This window comes from Mustela erminea, chromosome X (genome assembly GCF_009829155.1).
Source record: "Mustela erminea isolate mMusErm1 chromosome X, mMusErm1.Pri, whole genome shotgun sequence".
In the NCBI taxonomy this organism is placed as follows: domain Eukaryota; kingdom Metazoa; phylum Chordata; class Mammalia; order Carnivora; family Mustelidae; genus Mustela; species Mustela erminea.
Window position 1 is genome coordinate 42071921 of NC_045635.1, and position 18284 is coordinate 42090204.

General features: G+C 40.5%; 1 protein-coding gene and 1 non-coding gene across 17 annotated transcripts in view; one reads left to right on the forward strand and one right to left on the reverse strand.

Moving 5' to 3' along the window:
- Positions 1 to 18284, reverse strand: part of ZNF182 (zinc finger protein 182) — a 48302-nt gene that overhangs the window by 13079 nt on the left and 16939 nt on the right. For 11 of the 16 annotated variants that reach the window (XM_032330544.1, XM_032330537.1, XM_032330535.1 and 8 more), the window contains 2 exons: positions 17432 to 18277; positions 17150 to 17208 (listed from right to left, as the gene is read on the reverse strand). In XM_032330544.1, the coding sequence (XP_032186435.1) occupies positions 17150 to 17164 (15 nt within the window). In that variant the 5' untranslated portion in view covers positions 17165 to 17208; positions 17432 to 18277. The other 5 variants (XM_032330534.1, XM_032330530.1, XM_032330540.1 and 2 more) reach the window with 5 other exon arrangements.
- On the forward strand, positions 8645 to 8751 carry LOC116583753. Its single transcript, XR_004282866.1, has one exon. It is a non-coding gene; the product is annotated as a U6 spliceosomal RNA (small nuclear RNA).

An 18284-nucleotide genomic window follows, 5' to 3' on the forward strand; every position in this document is an offset into this window, starting at 1 on the left:
CAAGGGCTCTTGTGCAAAACCCACCCACCCTGATATCCAGCACAGAAGCAACAGACTGAAAAGCGCCTAGCCCATAAAGAAGAGAGACACACTGACTAATTTTCAAGCAGCTGCCACAGAGACAGAACTTACAAGGATTTTGTCTGGGAAAGGACGTGCTGACTAACAACATTTTTGCAACCTCATCCTAATTTGCTGGTGATGAAGCCGACAGGCACCATTCTGGGCTCCTACCAGCACCAGAGGGCATGTTCTGCCCATTCCACACTGTAACGGGGCTGGGTTAGCCCCCCACACGCCCTGCAAGGCATCCGAGCCACAACAGAGCTGGGTGAGCGACCCAAGCACCATGCGACCCTCACAGAGACCAAGCCATGGGGAGGACAGGTGAGCAGCCCAAGCCCCATTGTCCTTGCTCAGTGGCCAAGACGCCAGCAGGCCCGGTCAGTGCCCTGAGCCGCACCTTCCCACACAGTGGCTAAGCTGCACATGGACAGGGTGAATGCCCTAAGCCCTGCCCTCCCCAGGCAGAGACCAGGCCACCAGGAAAGGGAAAGCAGCTTGTATCCCACTCTCCCCATGCAGCCGCCCAACCACAACAGAGCTGGGCAAGGGCCCTGAGCCCTGAGCCCTGCCCTCCCCACACAGCAGCCGTGGCCCCGTCACCACCGGCATGCACGTGCAGCCCACACAAGGGACACCCACAGAGTGCCAGGCTCTGGTGGCCAAGGGAGACTTTGGGGCCACACGGAACACTTCCTACACAAGACTGCTCCTTCAAGACCGAGGGAGGTAGCTGTTTTACCTAATACATATAGACAAACACAGAGAAACAGGCAAAATGAGGAGACAGAGGAATATTCTCCAAACCAAAGGCGGCGGCGGCAAACCCTCAGAAAAAGACCTTAATGAAACAGAGATAGGGAGACTCCCTGATACAGAATCCAAAGTAATGGTCATAAAGATGCTCACTGATCTCAGGAGAATAAAGGACAAACACAATAAGAACTTCAACAAAGAGGGATGCCTGGGTGGCTCAGTCAGTTAAGCATCTGCCTTCAGCTCAGGTCACAATCTCAGGGTCCCTGGATGGAGCGTCAGGCTCCCTGCTAAGTGGGGAGTCTGCTTCTCTCTCTCCCTCTCCTCGTGTTCTCTGTCACAAATAAATAAAATCTTTTTTTAAAAAAAAGAACTTCAACAAAAAGAAAAAAGATATGTGGGTACCTAGGTGGAATAGTAGGTTAAGCATCTGTGTTCAGCCCAAGACATGATCTCAGGGTCCTGGGATTGAGCCCTGTGTCGGGGTCCCTGCTGGGCAGGGAATCTGCTTCTCTCTCTCCCTTGGCCTCTTCCCCTGACTCATGCACACACACTCTCTCTCTCTCTAATAAATGTCTTTTGGGAAAAAAAGAAAAATATGTAAGTACCAAACAGAAGTTATAACTAAACTGAAAACGCACCAGAAGGGTTCAAAAGCAAAAGAGATTATATAGAAGCACAAATCAGAGGAGCAATGGAAAACATACAGAAAGAGCATCAAAGAGAAAAAAAAGAACTAAAAGGATACCTTAAGAGACCACTGGCACAATATTTTTTTTTAAAGATTTTATTTATTCATTTGACACAGAGAGATCACAAGTAGGCAGAGAGGCAGGCAGAGAGAGAGAGAGGAGGAAGCAGGCTCCCCGCGGAGCGGAGAACCCGATGCGGGACTCGATCCCAGGACCCTGAGATCATGACCTGAGCCGAAGGCAGCGGCTTAACCCACTGAGCCACCCAGGCGCCCCACTGGCACAATATTAAACAGAATAATAGCATTATAGGAGTTCCAGAAGATAGGAGAGAAAGGATCAGGAAATTATTTGATGAAATAGCTGAAAACCTCCCTAACCTGGGGAAGGATACAGACATCTGTTTCAGAAATTCAAAATCAGAGTTCAAAATCAGATGAATACAAAGGGAAAACACTCCAAGACACATTATTATTACAATGGTTAAAGTTGGGGCACCTGGGTGGCTCAGTGGGTTAAGCCTCTGCCTTCAGGCTCAGGTCATGATCTCAGGGTCCTGGGATGGAGCCCTGCTTCCCCCCTCCTCTCTGCCTGCCTCTCTGCCTACTTGTGATCTCTGTCTGTCAAATAAATAAAATCTTTCTAAAAAATGGTTAAAGATAAGAATACAGAGAAAATCTTAAAAGCAGAAAGAAAAGCCAAGTATTACAAAGGAAACCCCAGAAGTCTGTCAGATTTCTCAGCAGAAACATTTAGACCAGAAGGGAATGGGATGACATATTCAAAGTGTGGAAAGGGAAAAACTGCCAGCCAGGAATTCTCTACCCAGCAAGGTTATCATTCAGAATTGAAGGACAAATTAAGAGTTTTTCAGATAAGCAAAATCTTAAAAACAGAGCTCATCACCACTAAACTGGTCTTACAAGAAATGTTACAGGGATTTCTCGAAGCTATGAAGAAAAGGCACTAATTAATATTTAAAGGAGGGGCGCCTGGGTGGCTCAGTTGGTTAGGCATCCATCTCTTGATTTCAGCTCAGGTCGTGATCTTGGGGTCCTGGGATCAAGCCCCATGTCTGGCTCTACTCTGAGCAGGGAGTCTGTGTGATGGCTCTCTTTCTCTGCCCCTCCTCTCTCTTTCTCTCCCCCCACCAATAAATAAATCTTTAAAAATAATAATAATAAAGTAAACATACAAAAGTAAAACTCTCATTTGAAAAGGTAAGTAAAAATCAAAGACAGTGGTTCAACCACTTATAAAGCAAGTATGAAGGGTAAAAGACAGAAATAGTAAAATTAACTGACAGTAAAATAATTAGGGGGACCTGGCTGGCTCAGTCAGTAGAGTATTTGATTCTTCATCTTGGGGTTGTGAATTCAAGCCCCACGGTGTGTGTAGAGCTTACTTAAAAATAAAATTAAAAAAATAATTAAGGGATACATGAAATAAAAAGATACAAAATGTATCATCAAAAATCTAAAATTTGGGGGAAAGAGTAAAAATATAAAGCTTTGCTTTTGAATGTGTTCAAAATTAAACTACTGTCTCCTAAAAAATGACTGTTACATACATGTTACATGTGAACCTAACAGTACCCATGAAGAAAAAAATTTCAGTAAATACATAGAAAGGAATCTAAACATAACACTGAAGAAAATAAACCACAAATGAAGAAAGAGAAGAAGAAACAAAGAGGAACTACAAAACAGCCAGAAAACAATTAACAAAATGGCAGTAAGTACATACCTATCAATAATAAAATGTAAACGGACTAAATGTTCCAATCAAAAGACAAAGGGTAGGTGAATGGGGAAAAAAACCCTTTTATATGCTGCCTACAAAAGACTCACTTCAAACCTAAAGACATGCACAGACTGAAAGTAAAGGGATGAAAAAGGATATTTCATTTAATGGAAATGAAAAGAGACCTGGGGTAGTAATACTTGTATCAGACAAATTAGAATTTAAAATAAAGACCATAACAAAAGACACAATGATAAAGGGGTCGACCCAACAAGAGGATATGGAATTTGTAAATGTCTATGCACTGAACATAGGAATATCTAAATACATGTAACAAATATTAACAAAAATAAACAGAAAGAGACAGCAATACGGGAATAGTGAAGGACTACAACACCTCACTTACATCAATGGATAGACTATCCACACAGAAAATCAGTGAGAAAACACTGGCCTTAAACAATCCATTAGACTAGATGAATCTAATAGATACATACAGAACACCCCATCCAAAAACAGGAGAATACACATTCTTGAATGCATAGAGAACATTCTCCAGGATGGACCACATGTTAGATCACAAAACCAGTCTGACAATATGCTATTAAACAACCAACCAAGAAATTGAAAAGAAATCAAAAGGTAACATGGGAGTGCCTGGGTGGCTCATTCGGTTAAGTGTCCAACTCTTGGTTTCAGCTCAGGTCATGATTTAAGGGTCTCGTGACTAGGCCTCAAGTCAGGCTCTGAGCTCAGTGGGGAATCTGCTTGGGATTCTCTCCCTCTCTCCCTGCCCCCTCCCCCCACTTGCTCATGCGCTCACACGCACTCTCTCTCTCTCTCTCTCTCTCTCTCTAAAACAAGTAAATAAAAATCTTAAAAAAAGAGAAAACATGACACAAATGAAATGGAAACACAATGTTCCAAAACCTTTGGGACACAGCAAAAGCAATTATGAGAGAGAAGTTCATAGCAATAAAGGCTTACCTCAGGAAACAAGAAAAACATCAAATAAACAATCTGTCTTAACACTCAAGGAAATAAAGAAAGAAGAACAAAGCCCAAAGTTAGTAGAAAAAGGGAAAGAATAAATATCAGAATGGAAATAAATGAAATAGAGACTAAAAGCACAATAGAAAACATCAATGAGTAAGAGCTGGTTCTTCGAAAAGATAAACAAAATCAACAAACTTTTAGCCAGACTCTAGAAAAAAAAAAAAGAGCCCAAATAAATAAAATCAGAATCAAATGAGGAGAAATTACAACCAATACCATAGAAATACAAAGGATTGAGGGCACCTGGGTGGCTCAGCAGTTAAAGGCTCTGCCTTCAGCTTGGGTCATGATCCCAGGGTCCTGGGATCGAGCTCTGCATTGGGCTCCTTGTTCGGCAGGGAGCCTGCTTTCCCCCCTCTCTCTCTGCCTGCCTCTCTGCCTACTTATGATCTTTGTCTGTCAAATAAATAAATAAAATCTTTTTAAAAAAAGAAATACAAAGATTGTAAGAGAATACTATCAACAACTATACATCAACAAATTAGACAACCTAGAAAAAAATGGATAAACTCCTAGAAACATACAATCTTCCAAGACTGAATCATGAACAACCAGAAAATCTGAAGACCAATTACTAAGAATGAAACTGAATCAGTAATCAAAACACTCCCAAAGAGGGGCACCTGGGTGGCTCAGTGGGTTAAAGCCTCTGCCTTTGGCTCAGGTCATGATCCCAGGGTCCTGCGATGGAGCCCCCGCATTGGGCTCTCTGCTCAGCAGGGAGCCTGCTTCCTCCTCTCTCTCTGCCTGCCTCTCTGCCTACTTCTGATCTCTGTCTGTCAAATAAATAAATAAACAAAATCTTTAAAAAAAAAAAAAAAACTCCCGAAGAACAAAAGTACAGGTCAAGTTGGCTTCCTCAAATTATTCCAATTCTTAAAGAAAAAGGAACACTTCCAAACTCATTATACAAAGCCAGCATTACCCTGATCCCAAAACCAAAGACACTACAAAGAAAATTACAGGCCAGTATCCCTGATAAACCTAGATGCAAAAGTCCTCAACTAAATATTAGCAAACCGAATTCAATAAAACATTAAAAGGCTCACACCCCATGACCAAGTAATTAATTCCACTTGGAATTAATGGTTTAACATCCACAAACAAATCAATGAGATACACCAAAAGCACTGACAAAATTTAACATTCATTTATGATAAAAACTCTCAACAAAGTGGGTATACAGAGAAGGTATGTCAACACAATAAAGGCCATATATGACAAACTCACACCTAGTATCATACACAACAGTGAAAAGGTGAAAGAAAGCCTTTCCTCTAAGATCAGAAACAACATAAGGATGTCCACTCACCACTTTTATGCAACAGAGTACTTGAAGTCCTAGCCACAGTAACTATGCAGAAACAAAAGGAGAGAAAAGGCGTCTAAGTGGGAAGAAGGAAAACTGTCACTATTTGCAGATGACATTATATTGAAAAAAAACCTTAAAGACTCCACCAAAAAACTATTGGAATAAATTCAGTAAAGTTGCAGGACACAAAATTAATACACAGAAATCTGTTGTGTATCTATACACTAACACCAAAACTATCAGAAAAAGATTTAAAAAAAAATCAGATTTACAAGTACATCAAAAAAACCTAAAGTACCCGGGAATAAATTTAACCAAGGACATGAAAGACATTTATTCTGAAAACCATAAACCACTGATGAAAGAAACCGAAGATGGCACAAATGGAAAGATACCATGCTCCCACACTGAAAGAAATAATATTGTGTAAATGCTGTGGCTAAAGCAATCTACAGATTTAACACAATCCCTATCAAAATACCACAGGAATTTTTCACAGAACTGTAACAAGTAATACCAAAGTTTATATGGAACCACAAAACATCTCCAATAGACAAAGCAATCTTGAGAAAGAACAAAGGTAGATATCATGCTCCTTGATGTTCAACTATACTACAAAGCTACAGTAATCAAAACAGTATGGTACTCGGACAAAAACAAACACATAGATCAATGGAACAAAATAGAGAACCCAGAAATAAACCCATGCTTATTATGGTCAATTTATCTAGAACAAAGGAGGCAACAATATAACAATGGAGAAAAGACAGTGTCTTAAATAAATGGGTGCTAGGAAAAGTGGGCAGCTGCATGCGAAAGGATGAAACTGGACCACTTTCATACACATATATAAAAACAAGCTCAGGGCCCGGGGAACATAGTAGGGAGATTATTTACTCTTCTTGGAGTGCATGCCTGAGAGACAGCTCTCATGGAGACACCTCCCCAGGAACAAAGAAGTTGGCCAGAGCCATTTCAATTCCCCAGCCCTCCTCATACATGGAGCCATCTGTGGCAAGCAGCACAGCATACACTGACACTGGCTACCTAACTTGTTTACACAAAGCTTCACGCCCCTGCACACAGGTGGAACAGCCCTGCTCAGTCCCAGCACGGCAGGCCCCTCCCCCAGAGACCAGCAGAAACCCCTGTCCACATCACATCGCCTGACCAGGGAGTCCTCTCTGCAGGGCCTTAGTTCCAGTAAGGTCGGTGACAGGTCTCATTTAACAAGCAGACCACAGCACGTCTAGTTCAAACTCGCCACATTCAGGCCAGGGACCAAGCACTGCCCACAGCAGGCAAGACGAGCCTCTGCAGATGATTTTATTTTTTAAGAGTGGCCAGCACACAACAGCTGAGCACACATAGCACACACGGGAGACACTCTGTGATGTGCCAGGCCCTGGGCATTACAAGGCCCCTTCATTACTTTCAGAAGCAGGAGACATAAATGGCTTCTCTAACACATAGAAAAACACAGAGACTTAGATAAAATGTGAAGACAGAGGAAACTATCCTAAACGAAAGAACAAGGCCACAGTCAGAGATCTAACCGAAACAGATGTAAGTAACATGCCTCATGGAGAATTTAAAGCAATCATCATAAGGATACACACTGGGCTTGATAAAAGAATAGAAGACATCAGTGAGACGCTTGCCAAAGAGAAAAAAAATTAAAATTGAATCAATCAGGGGTGCCTGGGTGGCTCCGAAGGTTAAGCGTCTGCCTTTGGTTTGACTCTTAGCTCATGTCTTGATCTCAGAATCATTAATTCAAGCCCCACATTGGGGCGTCAACTTAAAAAAAAAAAAGAATTGACCAAAGATGAAAAGGACAATAAACAAGATTGGAAACATGTCTTATGTAACAAACAGCAGGCTAGAAGAAGCAAAGGAATGAATTAGTGACCTAAAACACAAAGTAATAGGAAGTACATAACGAAGATGAAGAAAAGAGAGAGAGAAATTATGCAACACGAGAATAAACTTAGGAAACTCAATGACTCTATCAAACATTACGATTGTATTATAGGAGTCCCAGAAGAAGGAGAGAAAGGGGGGAGCAGAAAATTTATTTGGAGAAATAATAGCTAAAAACTTCCCTAATCTGGGGATGGAAACAGACATCTAGATCCACAAAGCACAGAGAACTCCCATCAAAATCAACAAAAGCAGGCCAACACAAAGACATATTGTAATTAAGTCTGTGAAATATACTGATAAAGAAAAAATCTAAAAAGCAGTAAAATAACATAAGTCCTTAATGGTACCCAACTGGCTCATTCAGTAGAGCATGTGACTCCTTATCTCGGGATTGTGGGTTTGAGCCCCATGCTGGGTATAGAGATGACTTAAAAAATAAAATCTTAAAAAAAATTAGTCCTTGGAGCACTTGGGTGGCTCAGTCATTAAATGTCTACCTTTGGCTCAGGTCCTGATCCCAGGGTCCTGGGATTGAGCCCCATGTCAGGCTCCCTGCTTTGTGGGAAGCCTGCTTCTCCCTCTCCCACTCCCCCTGCTTGTGCTCCCTCTCCCACTGTCTCTCTCGGTCAAATTAGTAAAATAAAATCTTTAAAAAAATTAGTACTTAACGTACAAGGTTAAGGTCCATAAGGCTAGCTGCAGATTTATCAAAAAAAAAACTTGGCAAGTCAGCAGGGAGTGGCATGATCTGTTCCAAGTGCTGACTGTAAAATTCTGCAGCCAAGAGTACTCTTCGAAGCAAGGCTAGCATTCAGAATAGAAGGAGAGATAACAAGTGTTCCAGACAAACAAAATCTCAGGGAGTCCATGACCACCAAACCAGCCCTGCAAGAAGTATTAAAGGGGACTCTGGAAAGGAAAGACCAAAAGTGACAAAGGCAAGAAAGGCACAGAGAAAATCTCCAGAAATAACAAAACAAGAAATAAAATGGCAATAAATGCATATCTATCTATAACTGCTCTGACTGTAAATGGACTAAATGCGCCAATCCAATGACACAGGGTGTCAGAATGGATTTAAAAAAAAAACAAACAAGTGCTCGCTTCGGCAGCACATATACTAAAATTGGAACGATACAGAGAAGATTAGCATGGCCCCTGCGCAAGGATGACACGCAAAAAAAAAACAAACAAGACCCTTCTATATGTTGCCTATAAGAGATTCATTTTATTTTACTTTTTATTTTTTTAAGTAATCTCTACACCCAGCGTGGGGCTCAAACTCACAACCCTGACATCCAAAGTCACATGGCCACTGTCTGAGCTAACCAGGCACTCCACCCAAGAGAATCATTTTACACTTCAAGACATCCACAGATTGAAAGTGAAGGGATAGAGAAAAATTTATCATGCAAATGGATGTCAAAAGAAAGCCAGAGTAACTACAAATATTGGACAAATCAGACTTTCAAACAGACTGCAACAAGAGACAAAGAAGTGTACTATATCATAATAAAAGGGACAATCCAACAAGAATATATAAAAATTGAAAGTATTGGGGCGCCTGGGTGGCTCAGTGGTTAAGCCGCTGCCTTCGGCTCGGGTCGTGATCCCAGGGTCCTGGGATCGAGCCCCGCATCGGGCTCTCTGCTCAGCAGGGAGCCTGCTTCCTCCTCTCTCTCTCTGCCTGCCTCTCTGCCTACTTGCGATTTCTGTCTGTCAAATAAATAATAAATAAAATCTTAAAAAAAAAAAAAAATTGAAAGTATTTATGCACCCAACCTGGGAACTCCCAAATATATAAAACAATTAATAACAAACATAAAAAAACTAACTGATAACAATACAAAATGGTAGAGGATAGTAACACGCCACCACTTACATCAAGGGACAGAAAATAAACAAGGAAACAACAGCTTTGAATGACACAGTGGACCAGATGGACGTACAGATACATTCAGAACATCTATCCTAAAACAGCAAAATACATTCTTTTCAAGTACACACAGGACATTCTCCAGAATAAATCACAGATTAGGTCACAAAAACAGGTCTTAACAAATACAAAAAGACTAAAGTTACACCATGCACCTTCTCTGACCACAGCGTTATGAAACTTGAAGTCAACTACAAGAAAAAATCTGGAAGGACCGCAAACACGTGGAGGTTAAACAATATGCTACCAAACAGTGAATGGGTCAACCAGGAAATCAAAGAAGAAATTAAAAAATACACGGAAACAAGTGAAAATTAAAACACAACGGTCCAAAACCTTTGAAACACAGCAAAAGCAGACCTAAGAAAGAAATATATACCAATATAGGCCTACCTCAAGAAGCAAGAAAAAAATCTCAGCTAACAACCTAACATTACAACTAAAGGAACTAGGTAAAAAACAACAAATGAAGCCCAAAGCCAGCAGAAAGAAGGAAATAATAAAGATTAGAGGAGAAATAAATGATACTGAAATTTTAAAAAACAACAGAACAAATCAATGAAATCATGAGCTGGTTTTTCAAAAAAATTAAAATTTAGGGATGGGCGCCTGGTGGGGTCTTAGTGGGATAAGCGTCTGCCTTCTGCTTCTCCCTTTCCGACTGCCCCTCCCCCTGCTCATGCTTGCGTGCTCTCTCTCTCTTAAATAAAATCTTTTTAAAAATTAATAAAATTGATAAACCTCTAGCCAGACTTACCAAAAATAAAAGAGGACCCAAATAGATAAAATCACAAATCAAAGAGGAGAGATCACAACTAACACCACAGAAATATAATTATAAGAGAATATTATGAAAAACTATCTGCCAACAAATTGGGACAACTTAGAAGAAATGGATAAAATCCTACACACATATAAAACTACCAAAACTGAAACACAAAGAAATAGAAAACCTGAACAGACCCATAACCCAGCAGGGAAATTGAACCAGTAATCCAAAAACTCCCAACGAACAAAAGTCCAGAGTGCTCACTTTGGCAGCACATATACTAGGAAGTCCAGAGCAAGATGGCTTCACAGGCAAATTCTACCAAATATTTAAAGAGTTAATACCTATTCTTCTCAAACTATTGCAAAAAATAGAAAAGGAAGGAAAACCTCCACATTCATTCTATGAAGGCAGCATTACCCTGATAGCAAAACCAGATAAAAAAAAAAAAACTACTGAAAAAGAGAACCACAGGCCAATATCCCTGATGAACATGGATGCAAAAATTCTCAATAAAATATCAGCAAACCAAATCCAACAATACATTAAGAAAATCATTCACTACGATCAAGTGGGATTTATTCCTGGGATGCAAGTGTGGTTTGAAATCCACAAATCAATCAATGTGATATATCACATTAATAAAAGAAAGGATAAGAACCATATGATCATTGCAATAGATGCAGAAAAAGCATCTGACAAAGTACAACATCCACTCATGATAAAAACTCTCAACAAGGTAGATTTAGAGGAAACATACTTCAACATAATAAAGGCCATATATGAAAAACCCACAGCTAGCATCATACTCAATGAGGAAAAACTGAGAGCTCCTCTTCTTCAGTCAGGAACAAGACAGGGATATCCAGTCTCACCACTTTTATTTACCTGAGTACTGGAAGTCCTAGTCATTGTAATCAGAGAACAAAAATTATCCAAATAGGCAAGGAAAAACTAAAAATCTCACTACTTGCAGATGACATGGTACTATACATAGAAAACCCAAAAGACTCCACCAAAAAACTGCTAGAACTGATACACAAATTCAGTAAAGTCACAGGATACAAAAGCAATGTACAGAAATCTGCTGCATTTCTATTTACCAATAATGAAGCAGCAGAAAGAAAAATTAAGGAATCAATTCCAGGGGTACCTGGGTGGCTCAGTCAGTTAAGCATATGCCTTCAGCTCAGCTCATGATGCCAGGGTGCTGGGATTGAGCCCCACATCAGGCTCGCTGCTCCACGGGCAGCCTGCTTCTCCGTCTCCACTGCTTCTGCTCTCCTGCATTCTCTCTCTCTCTCTCAAATAATTTTTTTTAAAAAGGAAACCAATCCCATTTACAATGGCACCCAAATCAGTAAAATACCTAGGAACAAACCTAGCTAAGGAGATAAAAGACCTGTACTCTGAAAACTAAAACACTGATAAAAGAAATTGATGATGACACAAAGAAATGGAAAGATGGGTACCTGGGTGGCTCAGTCAGCTAGGCACTGGACTCTTGATTTCAGCTCAGGTCATGATATCGATGGTGGTAAGATCAAGCCCCCATTCAGCCTTCACGCTCAGCATGGAGTCTGCTTGAGATTCTCTCTCTCCCTCCCCCTCTCCCCCCATTCTCTCCCCACCTCTCTCTGTCTCTCAAAATAATTTAAATAAAATCTTAAAAAAAAAGAAATGCAAAGACATTCTGTGCTCATGGATTGGAAAAGAAAATATTGTTAAAATGTCTATACTACTCAAAGCTCAATCTGGACATTTAAAGCAATCCCTGGGGCGCCTGGGTGGCTCAGTGGGTTAAAGCCTCTGCCTTCGGCTCAGGTCATGATCCTGGGGTCCTGGGATCGAGTCCCACATCGGGCTCTCTGCTCAGCGGGGAGCCTGCTTCCTCCTCTCTCTCTCTGCCTGCCTCTCTGCCTACTTGTGATCTCTGTCTGTCAAGTAAATAAATAAAATAAAATAAATAAAATAAAATAAAAATAAAGCAATCCCTATCAAAATACCACCAGCATGTTTCACAGAGCTAGAACAAACAATCCAAAAATGTCTGTGGAGCCACAGAAGACCCCAAATAGCCAAAGCAACCCTGAAAAAGAAAAGCAAAACTGGAGGCATCACAATTCCAGATTGCAAGTTATATTACAAGGCTGTACTAATTAAAACAGCACGATACTGGCACAAAAATAGACACATAGGTCAACAGAACAGACAAGAAACCCCCAAAATGTATCCACAACTACCGGTCAATTAATCCTGGACAAAGCAGGAAGAATACCCAGTGGGAAAAAGAGTGTCTCTTCAACAAATGGTGTTGGGAAAACCGGACAGTTTTGAATGGTGAATGGAAATGGTGAATGGAAAAACGGACATTTTTTGAATGAAAACATTCAAGAAAAAAAAAAGAAAAAAACTGGATCACTTACTTACACCACACAGAAAAATAAATTAAAAATGGATGAAAGACCTAAATGTGAGATATGAAACCATAAAAACTGTGGAAGAGAACACCAGCAGTAACTTCTTGCCATGGGTAGAAGCATCTTCTTTCTAGATCTGTCTCCTGAGGCAAGGAAGACAAAAGCAGAAGTAAACTATCGGGACTAAATCAAAACAAAAGTCTTCTACACAGTGAAGGAAACAACCAACAAAACTAAAAAAGCAACCTACAGAACAGGAGAAGATATTTGCAAATGACATATCTCAAAAAGGGTTAGTATCCAAAACATCTAAGGAACTTATAAAACTCAACACCCCCAAAACAAATAATGCAATTAAAAAAATGGATGGAAGGAATGCCTGAATGGCACAGTTTGTCAACAGTCTGACTCTTGGTTTTGGCTCCGTTTGTGATTCCAGGGTCATGAGATCAAGCCCCACGTCGGACTCCAAGCTCAGCACAGAGACTGAGTGGGATTCTCTCCCTCTCCCCCTCTGCACTGTGCATGCTCTCTCTCTCTCAAATAAAAAAACAGACAGAAGACATGAACAGATATTTTATACACACACACACACACACACACACACACACACACACACACATATATAGTGGAATATTACTCAGCCACCAAAAAGAATAAAATCTTGCCACTTGCAAAGACGTGGATGGAACGTATTATTCTAAGCAAAATAAGTCAGTCAGAGAAAGACAGATACCATATGACTTCATCATATTTGGAATTTAAGAAACGAAACAGATGAACATAGGGGAAGGGAAGGAAAAATAAAACAAGATGAAAATTGAGGGGAAGGCAAACCATAAGGGGCGCTAAACTCTAGGAAACAAACTTGAGGGTTGCTGGAGGGGAGGCGGGTAGGGGACGGTGCAACTGGGTGATGGGCATGAAGGAAGGCACTTGATGGAATGAGCACTGGGTATTGTACGCAACCCATGAATCACTAAATTCTTCCACAGAAACTAATAAAAAATAATTTGATTTATTATAAACTACAATAAAATGCAAACAGAAACTTTCCAATTTTTTTCCCCAGAATACCAGTGACTAACTGAAGTAAGTAATTTAAGAAAAGATTCCTGAAGGGACCTGAGTATCCCAGTGCAGTATGATCCAATTTTTAAACAATGTGCAGGGGTCACTACAAACCCCATGCCGCCAGCAAAACCTATCAACAATTTGAGTGTTTTACTTAAAATGGAAAAGCAGCTTGCAGTGACATCAGCTTTAGGAAATAAAACACCTGTAAAGCATGAAAATAAATAAATCTTTTTAAAAAGTTAAAAATGGGCAGAAGACATGAATAGACATTTCTCCAAAGAAGACATCCAGATGGCCAAAAGACACATGAGAAGATGCTCAACATCACTCACCATCAGCAAAATGCAAATCCAAACTACAATGAGTTATCACATCACACCTGTCTGAAGGGGTAAAATCAACAACATAAGCAACAACAGATGTTGTGGAAGATGTGGAGAAAGGGGAACCCTCTTGTACTGTTGGTGGGGATGCAAACTGGTGCAGTCACCCTGGAAACAGTATGGAGATTCCTCAAAAAGTTAAAAATAGAGCTACGCTACAACCCAGCAATCACACTGCTAGGTATTTAGCCAAAGAATACAAAAGTACTAATTCAAAGGCATACAGACCCCAGTGTTTATAGCAGCATTATCTATGATAGCCAAATTATGGAAACAGCTGTATGCTAACTAACTGGAATTTAAATAAAAGTGTAAAAAAAAGTGTGGGACTGGCAGAGGATTAGATACATAGATCAACAGAACAGAGTAGAGTCCAGAAATAGATCCACAAATATGGCCGACTGATTTATGACGAACCTGCAAAAGCAATTCAAAAGAGAAAAATGATCCTTTGGACAAATGGGGTTGGAACAAATGGAATTCCATATGCAAAATAATAACCCTCAACCTACTTCTCACCCCTTATATAAAAATTAATGCAAAAGAGATCACAGGTCTAAATGTAAAAGCTAAAACTATGAAACTTACAGAATCAAAAAAAAATCTTCACGACTTGAGGATCCAGCAAAGAGTTCTTAACCATGACACCAAAATCACCATCCATAAAGGAAATAATTCATACACAGGCCATTTTCAAAATTAAAAATTCTTGCTCTGTGAACACTCTGTTTAGAGAATAAAAAGGCAAACCACACAAACTATGTATCCAGCAAAGGACTTGCACACAGAATACATAAAGAACTCTCAAAGCTCAGTAGTGAGAAAACAATCTAATTTTAAATGGGCAGAAGAGCAGACTGAACACTTCATCAAAGAGGATACACAAAAAGTAAATAAGCGTATCTAAAGACCTTGAACATAATTGGCTATTAGTGAAACCCAAATTAAAGCCATGATGAGATACCAACTATATCGCCAGAATGACTAAAATTAAAAATACTGACAATACCAAGCGCTGGCAAAAACGTAGCAACTGGAATTCTTATACATTGCTGGGGGAAATGAAAAATGATTCAACCATTCTGGAAAACAATCTGGCAGTGTCTTAAAAAGTTAAACATACACTTATCATGTGACCCAGCAATCCAATATTTATTCTAGAGAAATGAAAACCGATGTTCACACAAAAACCCGTGTACGAAGGTTTAAAGTAGTGTTACTTGTAACTGTCAAAAACTGGAAATAATTCCAATGTCTTTCAACAGAAGAAGGGACAGACAAGCAGTGGTGCATCAATATCATGGAATACCACCCAGCAAAAAAAAAAAGACCTAACACAGCTTGTCTGAATCTCCAGGGAATTATGCTGAGTAAAAATATCCTCAATGTCAAAAGGTCACATACTGTAGGATTTGATTTTTTTAAAGATTTTATTTATTTATTTGACAGACAGAGATCACAAGTAGGCAGAGAGGCAGGCACTGAGAGAGGAAGCAGGCTCCCTGCTGAGCAGAGAGCCAGACATGGAGCTTGATCCCAGGACCCTGGGATCGAAGGCAGAGGCTTTAACCCACTGAGCCACCCAGGATTTGATTTTTTTTTTTTAAAGATTTTTATTTATTTATTTGACAGAGAGAGATCACAAGTAGGCAGAGAGGCAGGCAGAGAGAGAGGAAGCAGGCTCCCTGCTGAGCAGAGAGCCTGATGCGGGACTCGATCCCAGGACCCCGAGATCATGACCTGAGCCGAAGGCAGCGGCTTAACCCACTGAGCCACCCAGGCGCCCCCAGGATTTGATTTTTATCTCATCCTTGAAACAACAAAATTTGAGAAATGGAGAGTGGTAATTCCTAGAAGGCTAAGAATGGGAGGATTAGAGAAAAGGGATGGATTTGGCTATAAAAGGGCAACGTAAGAGGTCCCTGCGGTGCCGGGGCTTGTCTTAACCACAGCAAAGTCAACATCCTGGTCATGACATTCTACTATAGCTTTGTAAGATGTACTATTGGGGGAAACAGGTAAAGGATACATGGGATGTCTCTATATTTTTATAACTGCACATCAATCGATTATCTCCAATGAACATTTAATTTTTTTAAAAAAAGGTTACATACATATGACTCCTTTTATATGACATCCTGGAAAAGATAAAAACTGTAGTGATGCAGAACAGATCTGTGGTTGTCTGAGGTTACAAGTGGGGAAGGAAAAGAACCATAAAGGAGTAGCATAAGGCATTTTTTTGCCTGATGAAACTATTCTCTATCCCATAGATTAGTTACACCCATCTGTATTCATGAAATACCTTCACCTCAGCACTGACATTAACAATGCCAAATGGGTTCATATTTACTGTACTGGACAGTGACAACAAATTCAATATTCCTACGCACTAACTTAATATTTTTTTTTTACTGAAAGAAAAAAGATGGTTGGCTATAAGCACATCTGCAAGACTCTGTCTCTTGGCCAAATGAGAATCCAAAGTCTGACTGATAAACTTACTTCAGGAAAATGATTTCAAGAAAAGCCATTTCCCTAAGACATTTCGTTCCCAAATTACACCTTGACGTTATGTCGCCAGCTCACTGAGGAATGCTGTAAGAAATATCAGCAGGAAACCAGGGACTGCATTTATCACTAGGCTGTGCTTAAAGACAATTCCGCCATCCACAGGAAGACTCTGAAAAGAAATGCCATGGAAGGCAATTACAGGAAACCTCCACTTCCCTGAGGACTTGGTGTGCTCTCCTGATGAGCAAGGTGAGCCAGCATCCTAATTAAGTTTCCCTCTGGCAGCCAGAGGCTCAAAGAGACATCTGTAAGTCAATGTTAGTACCAGTCACACCCTAAGTCCTCCACATGTCTACACTCTAACTTGGCCTTGCTTCTGTTTCTCGTTTTTCCTGATCCCAATGCTTATTTACAAATAATTTCCTATTTTATGTCAGGAATTCCTCCAAGCTCATCACATCCATGGTAAAAAAAAAAAAAAAGGAACAGACCACATACTTACCTGGGGTTTGGCCATTTTCTGTTCTTCTTGGGAAAAGGCAGAGATGTGCGAAGGCTGAGCTGGAAGAATGGAGAAGTATACAGAGTATGAGAGAATCCATCGGGACTATCTGCCTAGAATTATCTGCCCAAGAATTCCCTCCCATAAGCTGGGCATGAGGCCACTCTGTGGAAATGTGGGCAACCGTGTGGTTTTTAACAACCACCTGTGTATTCTTGATTCTTTTCCAAACATGAGCATCTAACACAAAAGGGTTTTTTCTGTATACACTTGTGTACTGACCCAGAAATAGTATTTCCAGGCATTTTCCTTAATGAAATAATGTACTCTAATGCATCACAATTCCTCTGTAAGTACCTTCATCTCAGCGTCGACTTTATGAATGCCAAAGTTAATCCTGTATGACTCAAAATAAGAAGATTAATAAGGAGATACAAGGGGTGAAATGCTACATAGCTATTCAAAAGACTGTTGTATGCTTTAGCATCTGTGTACTTTTCTGTACACATACCTAAATGAAAGTTTTTAACACATCACAGAATAAATTAAGCTGAATCACAGTCAACTTCTAAATGAAAAAAAAAAAAGGTAGGTTATAAAACCGCAGGAACCCACCTCAAACTATATGTGAAATGTTTAAAAACCCAGAACCCTAAAACACTAAAACTGTCTAAGAATGGACGTATAGACGTAGGGGGATAAAATGAATTCCTTTTGATTTTCTTTCCCACTATTTTTAATTAATCTGTAATTCAAATGTGCTAGTATTTGTTAAACGCCAAGAAAACTGAACTTTTGGAAAACTATCGGCCTCCTGACGTTTTAAGCCTGATGATCCCCTCCCAGACCCTGCAGCACCAGGCCTCGCCCACCCCCCTCCCAAGCCCCAAGCTCTCAGCTCGGGAGATGAGTCCTCTGAGGTGCCTCTTCCTTCTCCTCACCTCACTGGGGCCGGCTTGCCCAGGAGCCAGAAGGAAGCGTTCGGGTGCAGATTCACTTCGGCTGTAGCATTCACATCAGGCCCCTACCCTGGGGCGCGGGCAAGGGGAGAGGGGCACGGGGAGAGGCGGGGGGCGCCTAAGGAGGGGCCTGAGGAGTGCGTATGAACCCTTAGCGCAGGTCACTGTGCTGGAAA